Source organism: Capra hircus, chromosome 9, assembly GCF_001704415.2.
Source record: "Capra hircus breed San Clemente chromosome 9, ASM170441v1, whole genome shotgun sequence".
NCBI classification, from domain to species: domain Eukaryota; kingdom Metazoa; phylum Chordata; class Mammalia; order Artiodactyla; family Bovidae; genus Capra; species Capra hircus.
This window is the reverse complement of record NC_030816.1, coordinates 5,764,705-5,786,103: the sequence shown is the minus strand read 5'-3', so window position 1 is coordinate 5,786,103 and position 21,399 is coordinate 5,764,705. Positions and strand designations below refer to the sequence as shown.

Genomic DNA, 21,399 nt, shown 5'->3' with positions numbered 1-21,399 from the left:
AGAAATCCTAGGGCTGATCTCTTTTAGAATGGACCGGTTGGATCTCCTTGCAGTCCAAGGGACTCTCAAGAGTCTTCTCCAACACCACAGTTCAAAAGCATCAATTCTTCGGTGCTCAGCCTTCTTCACAGTCCAGCTTTCACATCCATACATGACCACTGGAAAAACTATAGCCTTGACCAAACAGACCTTTGTTGGCAAAGTAATGTCTGTGCTTTTCAATATGCTATCTAGGTTGGTCATAAATTTCCTTCCAAGGAGTAAGCGTCTTTTAATTTCATGGCTGCAGTCACCATCTGCAGTGATTTTGGAGCCCACAAAAATAAAGTCTGACACTGTTTCCACTGTTTCCCCATCTATTTGCCATGAAGTGATGGGACCGGATGCCATGATCTTTGTTTTCTGAATGTTGAGCTTTTAGGCCAACTTTTTCACTCTCTTTCAGTTTCATCAAGAGGCTCTTTAGTTCCTCTTTACTTTCTGCCATAAGGGTGGTGTCATCTGCATATCTGTTGTTAATATTTCTCCCGGCAATCTTGATTCCAGCTTGTGCTTCTTCCAGCCCAGCATTTCTCATGATGTACTCTGCATAGAAGTTAAATAAGCAGGGTGACAAGATACAGCCTTGACATACTCCTTTTCCTATTTGGAACCAGTCTGTTGTTCCATGTCCAGTTCTAACTGCTGCTTCCTGACCTGCATACAGATTTCTCAAGAAGCAGGTCAGGTGGTCTGGTATTCCCATCTCTTTCAGAATTTTCCACAGTTTCTTGTGATTCACACAGTCAAAGGCTTTGGCATAGTCAAGAAAGCAGAAATAGATGTTTTTCTGGAACTCTCTTGCTTTTTCCATGATCCAGCAGATGTTGGCAATTTGATCTCTGGTTCCTCTGCCTTTTCTAAAACCAGCTTGAACATCTGGAAGTTCATGGTTCACGTACTGCTGAAGCCTGGCTTGGAGAATTTTGAGCATTACTTTACTAGCGTGTGATATGAGTGCAATTGTGCAGTAGTTTGAGCATTCTTTGGCATTGCCTTTCTTTGGGACTTGCATTAGCCACTGTGAATTCTAGTCTTTTAACATAACTGAAAATGATTAAGAGATTTAGGCCACAACAGATTACAGCTATCAGAAACTATTTGGGTGCAAAAATAATATGAATAAAATAATAAATGCTTATTATTTTGATTAAACTAATTTATGTAGTTTTTAGGGAATGAATAATGAAGCATATGTCTCCCAAATAATTCTGTACTGTAGATAATGTGTTAACTCCCACTTTTGACCTAATAATTCATTTTTTTTTTTAGGCTAGTGAGAAGAATTCCTCAGTATCAAATTCTCATCAAGTCTGACAGAATTGGGATATCCTAAACCTACATTTCCAAAGAGGACATAACAATACTTATGGAATATGAGGTACAGAATCTTAGGTTAAAAAATATTTTTGCAGGTCTTATTTGTTTACATTGAACTCAAGTTAACTGTCAAATAAGAATACTGATAAAAGTAAGGTAAATTGCTACCACCAAATATGTAATCTTAGTCACTTGGTATTTGCTGTATGACTTGGGGAACTACAACCAGGGCTCTGTAACAACTTTTAGGGGTGGGGTGGGGAGGGAGGTAGGAGGGAGAGTCAGGAGGGAGGGGACATATGTATACCTATGGCTGATTCATGTTGATGTATGGCAGAAACCAACACAGTACTGTAAAGTGATTATCCTTCAATTAAATTTTTAAAAATGTAATTTTTAGTATGTAGCTGAATGGAATCCTATTTATCAGTCATATTCAGAAACCTTATTTTAATAGTATTTCCTTCTAAAAAGGAGCTTGGAACATAGTGGGTGGGTCTGTTTCACTTCAGTTCAGTCACTCAGTCATGTCCCACTCTTTGCGACCCCATGGACTGCAGCACACCAGGCTTCCCTGTCCATCACCAACTTCTGGAGCTTACTCAACTCATGTCCATAGAGTCAGTGATGCCATCCTTCTCATCCTCTGTCATCCCCTTCTCCTCCTGCCCTCAATCTTCCCCAGCATCAGGGTCTTTTCAAATGAGTCAGCTCTTCGCATCAGGTGGCCAAAGTATTGTAGTTTCAGCTTCAGCATCAGGTCTGTTTCAAATATTCTAACTAGAAATTTTCTTTCAGAAAATAGCAATTATAATTTTTTGCTTTCTTGAAAGATTTTCTTTAAAAGGAAGTAAAGAATTAAGTTCAGTGTAGGTTATTCTAGCAGGCTTTGTGGCATAGATCCCCTAAGTAATTCATTGTGAGACTCTAGTATCTGCCACCTTAATAAAATTGCTATTAACTGACAACTAAACTTGATACTCTTAAAGTGTATAGGTCACACATAAACCAGTCCAATCACTGAAGGATTTCTGCTCTTACATACTCTATACAATTGTAAGACTGCCCATTTTATAGGATTCTTTTGAAGCAATGTCTGTAAATATGCCTGTGAATCCTAAAAAGTGCATGCTGACTTAAAATTTGTTTTTAGGTATTGATATTTCTTGCAAAGTTGAAAGCCTTCTTTACCAAATATGATGGAACCAAAAATATAATGCAGCCATGGCTAAGAAAAATCACTCCCTGTGATTAAATTTTACTGAGTATGAACAATTTTTTTTCTTGATATAGACTCAATTGTACTTTTTTACTCAAGTGGATAAATGAATGCTAAGATATAATCTTAACTTTTTTTGGAAATAAAAATTCAACATACATTAAGCTGATTTTCTGACGTTTATTTTTAATATGACTAAAAATTCATCTTAATGGAAGACTTGGAGAAGGCAGATTTTACTTGGGTTGACAATAATCAAAGAATGCAGTTGATAGAGTGGCTACCATTTACCAAATGACTGTTATGTACTAGGCATTATTCTTTATTGCCTTACATTTATCAACTTTAATCCTTATAGTAACACTGCAGGATGGATATTAGCCTCATTTCACTGGTGAAGAAAGAGAAGCTTAATTAAAGTGACTTGCCTAGTTTTCATAACTGGTTTATATGCTCAGCAGATATTTGAGAATCTGCTCTGTGTTGGCCCTGTCACTATGCTGAGACTGAGAATGCAGTTGTGAACGAGAAAGAGAAGATCTCCACTCTAAAGAAGCTTACACTCAAGTGGTAAAATCAGGATTTTAAAATAGCAGCGTCAGATTCTAAAGTTCTTCTTAGCTTCCATATTCCCTCCCACCTCCCTGGTGGCTCAGAGGTTTAAGCGTCTGCCTACGATGAGGGAGACCTGGGTTTGATCCCTGGGTCGGGAAGATACCCTGGGGAAGGAAATGGCAACCCACTCCAGTACTCTTGCCTGGAGAATCCCATGGACGGAGGAGCCTGGTGGCTACAGTCCACGGGATCGCAAAGAGTTGGACACGACTGAGCGACTTCACTTCACTTCACTTCACTTCAAGGATACCACAGAAGAGATGGAGAAGTGGTTTTTAGTGCCACTTAAGAAAGTGTGTGGGGATGGAAACTGCATACTGGAATATAAGAGAGAAATATTGGCATATGAGTGTCAAGAAATATCAGGGAAAAAAAAACCACCCCAAGGGCCTAGCTGTGTGGTGGGGAATGGTAAGCCTGTGCAACATGACAGACTTGTTTTCTGTAGACACACTTTAGACAGCGTATATTGCGATAGCAGTGACGAACTTGCTGACAGCCTTAAAGGATCATCTCAGTGTATGGCTCTGAGCTGTCCAACATGGTAGCCATTACCTACTTATGGCTTTCAAGTCCCTGAAATGTGGCTAGTGAAACTAAGGAACTCAATGTTAAAATTAAAAAAGTTTTTTTTTTTTTTTTAAATTTAAAAACTGACACTTGATCCAGTTACTAGATCTTTAAGCATGTCTGGAACAACATGGGTATGTGAACCTATTTTTTTTCTGCCTATATTTTAAGAAAATTATATACAGATCAAGTATTTGTGATGAAAATTTAGCATATGAATTGAGATGTGCTGTAATATAAAATACATACTAGATTTTGAAAACATGATAAAAAAAGAATATAAAATACCCATTAATTATTTAGAAAATAGTTACATGCTGAAATGATATTTTGGATATGCTAGGTTAAATAAAGTATTAGTTTCAACTGTTTTTTACTTTTTAAAAAATATACCTACTAAGAAATCTTATATTATATACATGGATTACGTTATATTTGTACTGGAGAAAGCTGGTATAATCAAAGGAGTCCTGGTGAAGACAGTCTGGTCCATATATTACCTTTTATTTCTGGCATCAGAATATTTTCTTAGTATACATCACTATCCTTTTATCAAAAGTTATGCACTGCTCATTGTTCTAAGAATGGATGTTACGCAAGTGTGAAAGTGAAAGTGTTAGTCACTCAGTTGTGTCTGGCTCTTTGCGACCCCATGGACTGAAGCCCACCAGGCTCCTCTGTCCATGGGATTCTCCAGGCAAGAGTGCTGGAGTGGGTTGCCATACCCTTCTCCAGGGGATCTTCCCAACCCAGAGATCGAACCCAGGTCTCCCGAATTGTAGGTGGATTCTTTACTGAGCTACCAGAGTAGCCCATTGTTCTTTCTAAGAATGCATGTTAAGAATCATGTTAATAACTGTGTCAACATTTCTTTCCAGAGTAGAAATATAAAATTATTTACACCATGCACTTACATGAACTGTCTGTATACAAGCGTATATAACACATTTGTTTCCAGAGTATTTCCTGTAATATGTTTTCGAAAACAGAAAGTAAATGTAAGTATTCTGTGGAACTATATTCAAGGATTGACAGGCTTGGGGGCGAAACACTTTATTATACACTATACAATATATATATTTAGGACAAAAGCAAACATTATAAAAAGTATAAAAATAGACAAAAAAGATACAAACGCAATATATTTTGGTCAGAATTTCAGATGTGTTTTTTTTTCTTCTCTCTCCCCTTTACTTCAAAAGTTATAAATACTTTGGAAGCAGCATGCATTGTTGCACTTTTGATTTTTTGTTGTACGGTTAATGAATTTGAAAGTCTGGATGACTGGGGATCATCTATTTGGCCTTCCCATTCTTTCGTTTCTTCTTCTTTGATTATTAAAGGTTTTCCTAGAGTTTGGCCAACAAGGTTACAGACTTCTTGAGCTTTGCGCCATGCGTTTTCTACAGCAGCAAGACAGGCTTGTCGTCTTAGGAATTAAATGCAGAGATGATTAGTAAGATATTCAACAAACTGTAGGATGGAACAGTTTTGTTTAATTAGTTGATAATTCATTGAAAGATGTGCTTAACTTACCGAAGGTTATCAACAGAACCTGGCATATGATAGAACTGGGGTTGGCTGATGACAACAGAGCTATCTAGCTTTTCAACAAGAAAGTTACAGATATTTTGCATTTTTCCAAATTCAGTAAATGTAATGCAGACCTGTAAATGAAATAACAGTTGAAATTATTTTCATTTCTGATTTCAAATTTTTTTCTACATGTGAGTTAAAAAAAAGTAAAGACAGACTACAGTGAGGTCATTTTATAGTATGTAACAGATAAGAAAGGCCTACTTGGTACTTATAACCAAATTTTGTTATTGAATTTATCTTTGCTTATGAATTTTTTAATTTGTTTAATGTTGACTTGAACATTTAAAAATTCATTTTAAATCAGTCAGGGACTTTTTTATGAAACAGAATTGGGGGGCTTCCCCTTCAATTTTATTATTTGGCTAAATTCTTAGCCTGATAAATGTTTCATGACTCTTTAGACATTAGCTAGCTTCCTGATTAGCGGTAATTACTTCATGCTTCACTGCTGTCAGTGAGGTATGCTTCTTCATCCAATAGTTATTTTCAGATCTATATGCAGAAGCTCATCTATTTCATTATGCCATCTGCCTTTAACTATGTGGAAGCAGTTCTTATATATTCAGCAATACTTGAAAACTGTAGTCTTTAAACATTCTATGGAAGCAAACTAAACCTTTTTCCTAAGGAAACTTTACACAAGCTCAATACGTAAAACAATAAAGTGCAGGTACTGAAGTACTTTATGTAAAACATATAATACTTTATGTAAAGTATGTGAAACAGTAATGTACAGATACTTAAGCACAGGCTGGAGTAGCACAGAGTCATCTTATACAATACAGAACAGTTGCCTTTCATCATAAATGTTATCCACGGAAGACTGATGTTCTGTCTGGTTTCAATACTTACTTTGGATTAATTTGCTCTTTTTTCTAGTTTCTAAAGGCAGAAGCTTAGATTATTTATTTCAGATTTTTCTTCTTTTTACTATGTGCATTCAATGCTAAAATTTCTTGCTAAGCCCTGCTTTCGCTGCATCTCATAGTTTTTGATAGATTGTATTTTCATTTTCATTTCGTTCTAAACATTTTAAAATTTCTCTTGGGATGTCTTCATTGATCCACATGTCATTTAGAAGTATGTTGTTTAATCTCCACATATTTGGGGATTTTCCAATTGTGTTTCTGTTACTGATTTCTAGTTTAATTCCATTGTGATCAGAGAGGAGACATTATATTATCTATCTTTTTAAATTTGTTAAGGTATAAGTTTTGGCCTAGAATGTATTTTAGGGGTAAGGGGAGCAGAGAAAGGTTTACTGCAGAGCCAAGTATTAAGAACGGGTGGCTTGTTCTCGAAAGACCCAAATTCCAAATGTGTGCTATCTTGGTTGAATGTTCCATGAGAGCTTGAGAAGAATTCTCTTTTGGGGGAAGTATTTTATAGATTTCCATTTTGTTGTTGTTTTTTAGTCGTTAAGTTGTGTCCGACTCTGTGTGAACCCATGGCTCCTCTGTCTATGGGATTTTCTAGACAAGAACACTGGAGTGGGTTGCCATTTCCTTCTCCGGGAGATCTTCTTGACCCAGGGGTTGATGGAACCCATGTCTCCTGCTTGGTAGGTGGATCTTTACCACTGAACCACCTGAGAAGCCCCGTAGATGTCCATTATATCCAGTCAATTGATGGTATTGTTGAATTTAACTAGGTCCTTACTGATTTTATGCCTGTGGAATCTGCCCCTTCTTTCTTTTAAAAAAAATTATTTATTTGGCTGCATCAGGTCTTCGTTGCTGCACATAGGGTCTTCACTGCATCGTGTGGGAGTTTTTGAGTGGTGTATAGTCTGTCTACTTGCGGCCCACAGGCTTAGTTGCTCCATGGCCTGTGGGATCTTAGTTCCCTGACCAGGGACTGAACCCATGTCCCCTGCACTGCCAGGTAGACTGTTAACCACTGGACCACCAGGGAAGTCCCTGAATCTGTCCCTTTTTGATAAAGGAAGTTGGAGACTCCAACTATGATGGTGGACTCATCTATTTCTCCTAGAGGTTCTATTAGTTTTTGCCTGACGTAGTTTGACACTCAGGAGAATGCATATTAAAGACTTATTATTTTTTGGCTGTGCCACTGTGTGGCATGTGGGATCTTAGTTCCCTGACCAGGGACTGAACCCTGCACTGGAAGCACAGAGTCTTAACCACTGGACCACCAGGGAAGTCCCCATGGATTGTTATGTTTCTTGGAAAACTGCCCTGTATCATTGCATAATACCCTTCTGTATCCTTGATAACTCCCTATTATGAAGTCTGCTCTGTCTAAAATTACAATAGTGACTCTTGCTTTCTTTTGATTAGTGTTAGCATGATTAATTTTTCTCCATGGATATCTATATATCTCTTTATATTTAAAACAGATTTCTCATAGATAACATATAGTTTGATGGTGTTTTTTGATTCACTGTGACAATCTGTCTTTTAATTGCTACATTTAGACCACTGATGTTCAAAGCATTACTGATATAGCTGAATTAATATCTACCATATTCTTTACTGTTTTCTATTTGTTTCCTTTGTTCTTTTTTCTAAGTTCTGTCTTCTGCCTTTTGTGATTTTAATTGAGCATTTCATGGTTTCTTTTTCTCCTTTCTTAGCATAACAGTTATATTTTTTAAGCTTTTATTAGTGGTTTCCCTAAAGTACATAATACATATTTACAATGAACCCAAGTCTACTTTAAATAATACTATACCACTTTATGGGCTGTATAACTATAATAACAAAATAATCCTAAGTATTCCACCCCATCTATTATATCATTACTGTCATTCATCTCACTTATACATCGGCATGTGTGCATGCTAAGTTGCTTCAGTTGTGTCCAACTCTTTGCAACGCTGTGGACTGTAGCCTGCCAGACTCCTCTATCCATACTCCAGGCAAGAATACTAGAGTGGCTTGCCATGCTCTCCTTCAGGGGATCTTCCTGACCCAGGGCCTGAACCTGCGTCTCTTATGTCTCCTGCATTGGCAGGCAGGTTCTTTACTGAGCCATGGGGAAAGCCCCTTAAATTATTTGTATTTAATGTGATTATTGATATGGTTATATTTAAACTTCTGATCTTGCTATTGATTTTCTATTTGTCTCATATTTTCTTTGTTCCCCTCTCCCCATTTTCTGCCTTTTTGGGAAGAGACTGAGTATATTTTTTATTCTATTTGATATCTTTCATTGGTTTCTTTACTGTAACCTGTTACTTTAGTGTCTGCTTTAGAGTCTACAGTATATATATGTTTAATTTATCTCAGTCTACCTTCAGAAGATACACCATTTCACACATAAGAGACTTTAAATATTGTACTTCTATTTCTCCCTTCATGCTATTGCTGTTGTATGTTTTATATATGTTAGAATCCTTAAAGTTCATCATCATCTTTTTGTTTAAACAATTATTTTTATATAGGTGTAGAGTTATAGAGATATAAGAAAAATATCAAATCTGCCTATGCGGTTACCATTTTCAGTGTTCTTCATTCCTCTCTGTAGATTCCTATTCCTTTCTAGTACCATTTCCTTCCACCTACCCAACTCTGCTTACCATTCCTTGGATTGAAGGTCTATGGTAATAAATTCTTTCAGCTTTCTGAAAAAGTCTATAATTGGCCTTTGATTTTGAACAATATTTTTGCTGAATATAGGGGAAATAGAAGATAGGAAAAATATGATTTAAATGCATAAATCAAGTATAAATATGATTTATACATTGGACAAGGAATTGGCAACCCACTCCAGTATTCTTGCCTGGAAAATCCCATGGACAGAGGAGCCTAGCAGGCCACAGTCCATGGGGTCACAAGAGTTGGACCTGACTTCACAGCTAAAACCACTAAAACCAAACCACATATAAAATATTTCACAACTAAAATGAAGAGTTGAGAAAAGATTAGATGAGATAATGTATGGAACACACATGACACATGGAAACGTGCAAGGACAAGGAGAGGGAAGACTGTTTCTACTACTTTTCCTGTAGACTTTTTAATAGACTTTTATTGAATGCTTATTGTGTCCCAGGTTTTTAAAATCTCTCCAACACTGAAACTGTAACAAGAAAACAACATAAGAAGTGGAAAGACAGATAAAGGAATTGCAAAGCTGAGGTTTTACTTCAACATTGCCCAGGTGGATCCCTAAAATCATCATCATTGTTGTTTAGTCACTAAGTCATGTCCAGACTCTCTGCGACCCCGTGGACTGTAGCCTGTCAGGCTCCTCTGTCCATTGGATTTCCCAGGCAAGAATACTGCAGTGGGTCACCATTTCCTTCTCCAGGGGATCTTCCTGGGCCAGGAATCGAACGTGAGGTGCCTATGACATCTCCTGCATTGCAGGTGGATTCTTTATTGCTGAGCCAACAGGGAAGCCCAAAATCATTAAAGTATTTTTAAAATTCCTTCAGATAGTTAAATTTTAAGTGAAAAAATTACAAATTTATTCAAGTTAATATAGGGACCACAGTGTATTATGATAATTACTAACTCAAGAGGTAAGAAGCCAGGATTCTAATTTCCATTCTAACTCTTGTCATATGATCGTTAAAAAGTCTGAGCCTAAGCTATCTTAGCCACACCATTAAATTTAGGAAAAATAATGTATTATCTGCCTGAAGGTAGGACTAGGTGATTTCTTAAAGCAGAGGAACCAGAGATCAAATTGCCAACACCCGCTGGATCATGGAAAAAGCAAGAGAGTTCCAGAAAAACATCTATTTCTGCTTTCTTGACTATGCCAAAGCCTTTGACTGTGTGGATCACAAAAAACTGTGGAAAATTCTGAGAGATGGGAATACCAGACCACCTGACCTGCCTCTTGAGAAATCTGTATGCAGGTCAGGAAGCAACAGTTAGAACTGGACATGGAACAACAGACTGGTTCCAAATAGGAAAAGGAGTATGTCAAGGCTGTATATTGTCACCCTGCTTATTTAACTTATATGCAGAGCACATTGTGAGAAACGCTGGACTGGAAGAAACACAAGCTGGAATCAAGATTGCCGGAAGAAATATTAATAACCTCAGATATGCAGATGACACCACCCTTATGGCAGAAAGTGAAGAGGAACTAAAAAGCCTCTGGATGAAAGTGAAAGTGGAGAGTGAAAAAGTTGGCCTAAAGCTCAACATTCAGAAAACAAAGATCATGGCCTCTGGTCCGATCACTTCATGGGAAATAGATGGGGAAACAGTGGAAACAGTGTCAGACTTTATTTTTTGGGCTCCAAAATCACTGCCAATGGTGACTGCAGCCATGAATCTAAAAGACGCTTACTCCTTGGAAGAAAAGTTATGACCAACCTAGACAGTATATTCAAAAGCAGAGACATTACTTTGCCGACTAAGGTCCGTCTAGTCAAGGCTATGGTTTTTCCTGTGGTCATGTATGGATGTGAGAGTTGGACTGTGAAGAAGGCTGAGCGCCAAAGAATCGGTGCTTTTCAACTGTGGTGTTGGAGAAGACTCTTGAGAGTCCCTTGGACTTCAAGGAGATCCAACCAGTCCATTCTGAAGGAGATCAACCCTGGGATTTCTTTGGAAGGAATGATGCTAAAGCTGAAACTCCAGTACTTTGGCCGCCTCATGCGAGAATTGACTCATTGGAAAAGACTCTGATGCTGGGAGGGATTGGGGGCAGGAGGAGAAGGGGACGACCGAGGATAAGATGGCTGGATGGCATCACTGACTCGATGGACATGAGTCTGAGTGAACTCCGGGAGATGGTGATGGACAGGGAGGCCTGGCATGCTGTGATTCATGGGGTCGCAAAGAGTCGGACACGACTGAGCGACTGAACTAAACTGAAAGGCAAAGTTTCTCTGATTGGATTAACAAGAGTCCATTCTAATCCACTCTTGTTTGTTTCCTGTGGCAAGGAAGCGGTGTGACTAAGCACATACTCCAAGTTTGGAATCAAAGAGACAGCAGTCTTCTAACCTGGCTGTAACTACTTATAACATACTCTGACTTCATAAAGTCCTGATCATAAAATCTTTGAAGATAAGTAAAAAGCTCAACAGTTCTAGGAACTAAATGTTTTCATTCAGTTCAGTTCAGTCGCTCAGTCATGTCCGACTCTTCGTAACCCCATGAATCGCAGCACGCCAGGCCTCCCTGTCCATCACCAACTCCCGGAGTTCACTCAGACTCAGGTCCATCGAGTCAGTGATGCCATCCAGCCATCTCATCCTCGGTCGTCCCCTTCTCCTCCTGCCCCCAATCCCTCCCAGCATCAGAGTCTTTTCCAGTGAGTCAACTCTTCGCATGAGGTGGCCAAAGTACTGGCGTTTCAGCTTTAGCATCATTCCTTCCAAAGAAATCCCAGGGTTGATCTCCTTCAGAATGGACTGGTTGGATCTCCTTGCAGTCCAAGGGACTCTCAAGAGTCTTCTCCAGCACCACAGTTCAAAAGCATCAATTCTTCGGTGCTCAGCCTTCTTCACAGTCCAACTCTCACATCCATACATGACCACAGGACAAACCATAGCCTTGACTAGACGGACTTTAGTCGGCAAAGTAATGTCTCTGCTTTTGAATATACTATCTAGGTTTTTATTAATTGTGTGTAAAAAAATACACAATTTTTTCAATTTGTGCAAAGGTTGAGTAGTTTTTTTTTTTAAATATATCTTAACACAAAATAAACTTGTCTTGTGAAACAAAAGAATGCTGAAGTCTTTCAATCCTTTATGCTATGACTATTAATTTCCTATTTATCTGAGGAGAAGAAATTTTTCCTCTGTAGTGTTTCTTCCTGTTGACTACATGATAGCATTATGAAAATTTTGTTCAGGTGGCAATTAAATGCTACTTCCCTCTTGCTATTTTTATTCCATTTCAAAACAATTTCTCTTAAATCTCACCCAGATATGTTAACACCAAAAATGATTTTGAGGAAAATGATCTTTTATCAACACCATGGGAAGTATTTTTCCTGTACTTGACTTTCAAGAATAAAATTAAATGCAAATTGTCCCCACAAAGTCATGCTGTTTCCAGTTATTTGTGAAGATAATACATACCTCTGCTTCCATGTGATAAGCATTTTCTAGCCTTTTAAAATCCTTTGTCACAGTTACATTTTCTGACTGAAACAGAAAGTACAAGAATGTGATTACTGAATGTTTGGCTACTAAATGCAATTAATCTAAAACATAAAGTATAAACCTGTACTTATTAAAATCAGAATAACAAAATATGTGAAAAGAACTGGCTTGCCTAATGCTTTAAAATTTTCCTAAAAAAACCATAAATTCAGAAACCTACAAATATTTGCTGATATTTCATAATTGTCATTCCAGTTGTAATTTTTACATTCAGTTAAGTATGAACTTAGGGTGATATATATCTGAAGCATTATTTGTACATAAAACATTCTGAATGTTGTAGGGATGTTAGAGTTTATAAAATGTTTAATAATTTAAACATTTAATATTATAATTTAATAATTTAATTTATTAAATTAATTTTGTAATTTATTATAATAATTTATTATAATTTAATATTATGGTTTGTTTACAAATAATACTAATTTACTGAACACATATAGTATGCAACTTTGGGCAAGTTACTCAACTTTTTGAGACATAGTTTCCACACTTACAAAATTGTGTTACATTGCATGTGAGGTAGTAGGTAGATGGGCCCCAGGCTGAGCCACTGGAGTTTGTCAGGCTGAGCGATTGGAGCTTGTCTCCCCTTCCCCCATATTTCGGGGAAAAAGATAATGGCAGGAGCAGAGAGGAACTAAGCCCTGAAAGTGAAAGTGAAGTCGCTCAGTCGTGTCCCACTCTTTGCGACCCCATGGACTGTAGCCCACCAGGCTCCTCAGTCCATGGAATTTTCCAGGCAAGATTACTGGAGTGGGTTGCCATTTCCTTCTCCAGCGGATCTGCCCAACCCAGGGATCGAACCTCGGTCTCCCACACGGCAGGCCGACCATCTGAGCCACCTGGAGTAAAAAGATGACCACATCTTTCATTCTTCAGGAAAAGGAGACCTCCCTGACTGTACATGTGCAGAAAAGTTCCTAGGGGGTCAAAAAAGAAGGGGGTGCTAACCCAAAATATGTTTTGCCAACCCCTCAGAGACCTTTGTGCTGGAATCCATCTTGGCCAAAAGATTCGTGCGCACATTGGACCGGGCCCTGAGTCAGATCAGATATGGGCAATAAGCAAGGTAATTGGCTAGAGGAAAACAAAGACCTGGAAGAAGGCCCCTATTTAAGCAATTCAAACCACACCTTCAGCGCTCCTCCTGAGCAAAGATGCCCTAACTCTTCTCTGAGTGCATAGCTCTGCTTTACTTCTGTCTTAAATAAACTGCTTTTCTTTGTGCTCTTTCACACGTATGGTGCTTCTAATAATCTCTGCCTGTTTTACGACCTTGGTCTCTTAAAATTCTTTTTTCAAAGAGGTCAAGGGCCAGGGCTCTGCTTCTAGTCAGTAGCCCCTAGTGGTCTAGTGGTTAGGATTCCTGGTTTTCACCCAGTCAGCACAGGTTTGATTCCCAGGCAGGAAACTAAGATCTTGCTTCAAGCTGCCACTCACTGCTGTTCCAAGATCACACTGAACGGATTTGAGGATTTAATGAAAAGTTGTGAATAAAATGCTTGACACAGAAGGTACTTGGCAAAAAGAGACGCAATACCATTATGATATAAACATTTCCAGAAATATTGGACCTAAGCCAGCCTGTTCTTAGAAAAGTAACATTAATGCTTTTTGACTCTCTGGGTAAGTACAGGGTATATAATTCTGATAAAAAAGTTGAACTTCTTATTTTGTTTCAAAAGGGTTTTAAAATTTAGTGAAATGAATTCTTGACTTACTCCCATTCATGGGGATAGGCAGAACTTATATTTTATAAATATTTGTATCTTTAAAAATATATGCTAAATAAAGATGCTGCTGCTCAATCATTTAATTGTTATTTGGTAAAGGATTTAGATGCACATGAACTTTAAGATATACACTAATTTCAAGCCATTTATAGACCTAGAAAATTCTAAAAAGCTTTAACCTGAAAATCTGAACTTAAGTTCCAATTATAGCTCTGATGTCAGTTTCAATGAAAATATTAATTCATTTTTGTGATATTTATTACCATCTTATGGAAATAATTATTCATTGTAGAAAATTACAGTATTGATAAACTAAACCAATGCTGTATACATTGCTTAAAGTTGAAAACATGAAACTTGATACCTGAAACATTTGTCATTTAGCATTCTTTTATGACATGTAAACATATCTTCTATTTTCTTAGATGTCTTTTTTCAGTTTTCCCCCACTTTACTTGATAAATATACATAAGACTTCTGACAGAAAAATTAGAGAAATAATTCTAGGAAAGGTAGCAGAAAAGAAAGTATCTTTTATTGTTTCACTTAACATTATAGTTTTTATAAAAATAATATACACTAATTAATGAATATCTAATACTAGAGAAAGAATAGTCTCCAAACTCCTTATGTTAATATTTCAGTAAACATTAAATCATCTATCCATGCACATAAAAATTTGTAGATCTATGTATAGAATTTTTTATAAATGAAATTATACTCTACATGCTGTTCTGTAACCTTTTAGTAACTTCTACTTTAGAAACATTTAAAATCTACAGAAAAGTTGCCAGGATAGTATAGAGTTCCATATACCTCAGTTTCAGGTTTTTCTGATGTTATCATTTTTTTATTACTATGGTACATATCAGTGCAGTTCAGTCGCTCAGTCTTGTCCGACTCTGTGACATATACACATATATTCACAATTGTTTCTGCATCTATCCATGTGATATATACTAAGCTAAACACGAGTTCATACTGATGCTTCTAATTAAGAACCACAGAGTTCATTCTAACCTTCCTTTCTTATCTGTAATTTCCTCTCCAGTCCCTCAGCCACCCACCACCTATTTTTCAAGCCTACTAATGGCAGCCCACTCCAGTATTCTTGCCTGGAGAATCGCAGGAACAGGGGAGCCTAGTGGGCTGCCGTCTATGGGGTCGCACAAAGTCGGACACGACTGAAGCGACTTAGCAGCAGCATACATATAGTTTCAGAACTGTAAATCTTGGAAAAAACATTTACTAACTAGAGTACAGTTTATATATCTTTCATCTTTATCATTAGTTTCTAGTAAAATATAATTTTCCAAAACTTAGGATACTCCGCTCACCTTCTGTCCCCATGTTCAGTGCAATTATGTCATTCATTTGCAACAGAGTTACAGGTTCATTTGTCACAGTCTGGGTTCTGTCCTGGAATTGATCTGTTGTTTTTTTTTTCAAACTCGCATAATTAGTGTTCCCTTTTTGTGATTTACAGTTTTATGGGTTTCGACAAATATATTCACCACTCCAGTACCACACAGAATAATTTTTCCCCTTGAGAAGCTTCTCTGTGCACCTCCTTTATAGTTAACCACTTTGCCATCAAACAACCTGTCCACCGATTTATGTCCCTATAGTTTTCCCTTTTCCAGAATGTCACATGAATGGATCATAGAATGTAAACCTTTTGAATCTGTTTTTTTCACTTATAATATTTAAGCTTTGCCCATGTTGTTCTGTGAATACCTTGCACCTCTTTATTGCTGAGTAATTTTCCAATGCATGGATGTAACAGTTATCCATTCCACTGTTGAAAACATCTTGGCTGTTCCAAGTTCTAGTTTTAGTGAGTTATGAATAAACCTGCTATAAATATTCTTGTACAAATTTATATGTGAACGTAAGTCTTTGATTCTCATGTGGGTTAATGGTTCCTATAATAAGTATAACTTTGTAAGAAGCTGTAAGACTGTCTTTCAAAGTGGCCATACCGCTTTGCAGTCTCACCAGCAATGAATGAAAAATTTCTGTTGTTTCACATCTTTGCCAGCATTTGCTATCCATCAATGATATTGGATTTTAGTCAATCTAATACATGCATAATGGTATCAAATTGTGATTTTAATTTGCATTTCTTTAATGACAAATAATGTGGAGGATCTTTTCATGTGTTTACTTGCCATCTGTATATATTCTTTGGTGAAGTATATGTTCAGGTATCTTGTGCTTTTTAATTGAGTTATTTGTTTTATTATTGAATCAACCATAAGATCAAATAAAGCAGTAATTTTTATTTTTAAGGGCACTTTTATTTTTAAGGGCTTTAAGTACAGTAACTTACCCATTTAGGAGAAAACAAAACCCTTTTCCTTATACCAAAATAAACTCCAAATGTAGTAAATAGTTAACGTACTATAAAGGGTCCCTAAAAAGTCCAGGAAATATTAGTTAATAGTTACGTAGCCTCAGGCTTGCGAAGGACCCAATAAGCATTACACCAAAGTCAGAAAACTTTTTTTTTGCCGGAGAAATGTTTATTTCAAGTGAAAAACAATAAAAACAGTAGTACTTTAACCAACATATGAAGCAGAACAAGAAAACAATAAAAACAGATTACATTTGTTATTACAAATTTGGGGATTTAAAAAACTCTATCATTTAGCTTTAATCTCCTTATGAGAAACTTTCCTTATGAAGAAAATAAAACTTCGAAGAGTTTAAGTGATTTACTAGAAGACTCAAATATCGTGAAAAATTGTACTATTAAGAGAATTTAAACAAATCTTTAAAATTTTTAATGTTTAATACTGCAAACAAGGTTACATGGCAAATATGAAATTGGGAAAATTTTTGCAATATATGAGAGATAGTTATTGATAATCTTAATTTTTAAAGTTCTCATAAATTTCAAAAGGAAAGATAACAGAAAAATAGGAACAATGATAGGGAATGTTTAATAAGTGTTTTATTTAAAATGCAGTGATCAGGAATGTTTAAGTATTTTATGGTTGAATGAGTAAATACTGCTTGGAACTTTAAAACATTTTTCCATGAAAACACTCAAAATGAGGTCATGCCTTCACAGGTGAAACTATATATAACCATAAAATTATATATGATCTATATGATAGCTGAATAGTTTATTAAAAATCACTTTCTAAGTACACATTATGTGAGGAGTACGAAACATAACCCATCAATACAAAGCAAAAAGTGAAGTGAAGTCCCTCAGTCGTGTCCGACTCTTTGCGACCGGTGGACTAGCCCACCAATCTCCTCCGTCCATGGGAGTCTCCAGGCAAGAATACTGGAGTGGGTTGCCATTTCCTTCTCCAGGGAATCTTCCCAACCCAGGGATCGAACCCAGGTCTCCCACATTGCAGGCAGACGCTTTAACCTCTGCACCACCAGGGTCTCCACTCTGGAGAGGTTTAGAATATGGAGGAGAGATAAGGAGAGTAGTAATTATAATATAAAGTGATACATTTTATTAAGGGTTGTGAATGGGGTATGGTATGCAGGGAATAGTATAGGAAAAAAGTGCTCAAGAAGTGAACTTGGGCTGGTTTTTAAAGGAAAAAAGAGGGAAGTCAGTCTATGAGAGGAGGAGATGACAGGAAATGACAGAATTAAGCTCCATCTATTAAGCGAAAGAGTTTGGAATATGAGGGGCCTTTTAATCAGGGGAGTGATGTTTATAAACAGATTTTAAAGTTTAAAATGAATTAAGATTTTGTGAAGACTCATTAAATTCACCCTGAAATGTAATATAAATGATTTTATTTGCACTTTCTACTGAACAAATTATTTACCACTGCTTTCCTCCATCAGCAGAGATAATCTGGAGATTACTAACCTTTGCATGTCTTGAACATTAAGTCTTTAATGTAATCACTTTAAGTTGGATGTAGTGATTGATCCTGTTTTACATATTTGAAGTTGCAGCCATGTGAGCTCCGTATACATTTTAAGCAAAAACTTAAGAATTAGTTATATTATTCAAATACGTCTGCAGCACTGGCAGCAGTTTTGGGGAGAAAATATATTTCTATATATTAAATTCATTTTATTCACATAATTTATAATTAGCAGCAGATCCTTCTAAACTGTAAATCATTTAGAGACATCTTTCCAATATGACTTTTAAAATAAATCTATGCTTATAAATGCAATCTGTGTTTATAAGTACAAATAAAACTTCTCCTTAAAATAAAGACTTGCTTTTTCAGGGTGTGTCATTTCTAACAAGAGCACTTTTAAGAACTCAGTGTTGGGGGGACACAAATCACAGCTCTGGCCTTCAGGCTACTCTGTAATATGAGGCATCTGAGACCGCTTATGAAGTCTGCGCTTTCTTATTCTCTTTCATTCTAATTATCTGGAGCCTAGGCTAGTTGAAAGAGACCTAGATTTTGGTTTTGAGAATACAGGAGTTCAAATATAACCCTGGGTGTTCAGAGCATTATTTAACCTCCTTAAATCTGGAAAATGGGGATATTAAAACCTGCTTAACAGGCGTATTGCACGAATTAAATAAGACTCATTAATTTTTTTTTTTTTTAAGTGGGCTTAGGGCAAGATTTATTTAGGGATTTGTTTCAGGAACATCTCTGGTAAGAAGAGGTATTTCATATATGTGGCATGTACAACACACTGGCTTAATTTTCTTTTTTAAGCTAAAACTAAACAATTCGGAGAAAATTTTGAGTGTTTATAAAACGAAAATGGGTACAATATTCCCCCTATCTCGCCCCAGCCCCACATTACTTTTTGCGAAAAATACCAAAGAATCACTTTCATGTAAAGCTTTCCCCAGGCTGGGAGGAGGGGTGCAGAATAAAAACAAAAAAATGATTCCGTGTCTAGCACACTACTTATGCAAGCATTTACATCTTATTGTTTCAAGCTTAACAGTTCGTCATTTCAAGGTTAAAATACTGCAGCAAGTGATACCAAATAAAACCCCACTCAATTTTAATTCTTTTGTTTTACAAGTCACTGCGGCTGATAATTACTTTCCCCTAGAAGGATAGGCTGGGAAAGATTGAAGGCGAGGGGAGAAGGGGACGACAGAGGATGAGATGGTTGGATGGCATCACCGACTCGATGGACACGAGTTTGAGTAAACTCCGGGAGTTGGTGATGGACAAGGAGGCCTGGCGTGCGCAGTTCATGGGGTCGCTGAGTCGGACACGACTGAGCGACTGAACTGGACTGAGCAGGATGGACCAGAGATACACTCAGCCAGGTCCTCGCGGCCCCTCACGCCGCCGATGACACAAAGGTGTCCTAGACGCTCAAACCCTCCCCGCCCCTACCCTCCGCCGCCGCCTTTTCGCGGTTGGGCTGGAAGCTCCTGGCCGGCGGAGCTCTCACCTGCACGCCCTGCTGCCGGAGGCTCTGCGTGATGTAGTCCAGGCGGCGGCAAACGCTCTTCTTGGCCTCGGCCGCCGCCTCCTTGGTGCTGCTCACCCGTACGACCACCTGCGCCCGGTCCGGGCTCGCAGACACCTCCGCGGTGCCGCTGACATGCACCTCGCGGGAGGGAGTTTGGGCCGGCGCTGAGGAGAGAGGGCGGCGGAGGCCGGGCAGCGTCTCTCCACCCGAGAGCAGATAGTTCTCCCGGCCTCGGTCAGCCCAGGGAAGCAGTTCCACGAACACCCGCGACTGAGGGGTCTGTTGCAACGACATAGCGATGGCAGCTTGGTTGTCCGTAGCAACTCAGAGCCGACGGCGGCCGAAGGGGTCCAAGGCCTCAAGGCTGGCGCGGCGCGGCGCGGCGCGGCGCGGCGCAAAGGATATCGGGATGGGCTTGGCGGTCCGGGAGCCGCTGTGGAGGACGGGAGCTAGGCTGTGCGGAGGCTTTTGCCGCGTCTCCTTTACGAGTTGTTGGCTGAGCGCGGCGCTGTGGTTTTTAACTTGCTTACCTTGTGGCCTTGGAAAACCTGACGGAGGTTTCTATGCGACCACCCTCTCAGTGAGCTCCCCTTTCTACGCCGCCCGTCTGCCTCGGCCGGCTACGCGCCGTGCATCCCTCGGAAGTTTCCTCAGAGGCCGGAACGGCTCTTTTTATTCTTAATCTGCCGTGGGTCTCCGATTGTCCCAATTTTGTCTTTACTTTTGTCTAACTTTACTATTCCACTTGCGCAGTGGACCCCACGACACCGTAGAGCGCCAGAATTTTGTGTTGGATTGAACTTGACCAGTTTGATCATGGAAGTTTATGATTCCTAGAATCTCAGTTTCATCGCCTCTAAAGCCGTGTTGGTAATACATTCCACGTTTGCAATGTGACCATAAAGTAATTGCCGTATGGAAAGCAGGAAATAATGGATAATGATAATAGCTAAAGCTTTGGCATGCTTTTCAAATCTCTCGAATTTTCTCTAAAATTCCTGGAATGGTTCTGGCCTTGAATAAGGACAAGACAAACTCAAGTGGTATCAAAGCACATGCAACATCGACATGGCAAAACCTTACACTACTTAGTTCTTATCTTTACCCTTTGCTCGAAAAATATCACAATCTTTAACCCACATTAAGTAGATTTTCTTCCTACCAATAAGTAATGATGTATAAAAATAGCCCTTCTGTCCCAGAGGAAAAATATTTTTTTTTTATAATTTTTTTTTAAAGACAACTATTCTCTTGAAAGGAGCCTGAAAAAGCCAACCGACAATCCTCAGGTAGTTTCTTCTCTATCATTATTATTTTTGATGAGTAAGATGATTCAACTAAATCAGACAGTACCCGCAGCCGCTTCATTGGTTCATGGATAGTTTTGTATATATTTATTTTGATGTTTATTGTTAGATAAAAGCAATTATATGTTAGTATTTTAATTTTAAAAACCTTTCTATGTTTTTAAATAATTTGTCACCAAAAATAATGTTTCTTGAATCTTGTGGAGAATTCTTTTTGTTTAATGATAAATGTGGAAAAATATAATCTTCAAGGCGAACCATTGAATGAATGAACATCATAGGTAAAAAGCAATAGGAGTTTTAAGTGCGTATAAATATTTAGGGCATGATAAAAGTAAGTTTCAAATACCTGGGAAAATGGTACAGGGATAATTGGTTGGCTATGTGAAAAAAGTATTGATCTGTATCTTAACATGCACTAAAAATAAAATTCAGATGAGACAAAAAAAGAGAAGAGAGAGTGGGTAAATATAAATATAAGAATGAGAAGGACTTTCTAGGCAT

At 37.9% G+C, this 21,399-nt stretch overlaps 1 protein-coding gene across 1 annotated transcript; it reads right to left on the bottom strand.

Moving 5' to 3' along the window:
* IRAK1BP1 (interleukin 1 receptor associated kinase 1 binding protein 1) lies at positions 4,801-19,973 on the bottom strand. Its single transcript, XM_005684444.3, has 4 exons — positions 19,568-19,973; positions 12,381-12,446; positions 5,300-5,430; positions 4,801-5,192 (listed from the first exon to the last, which is right to left on the bottom strand). The coding sequence occupies exons 1-4, from the start codon at positions 19,880-19,882 to the stop codon at positions 4,922-4,924; spliced, it is 783 nt and encodes a 260-aa protein (XP_005684501.2). The 5' UTR covers positions 19,883-19,973; the 3' UTR covers positions 4,801-4,921.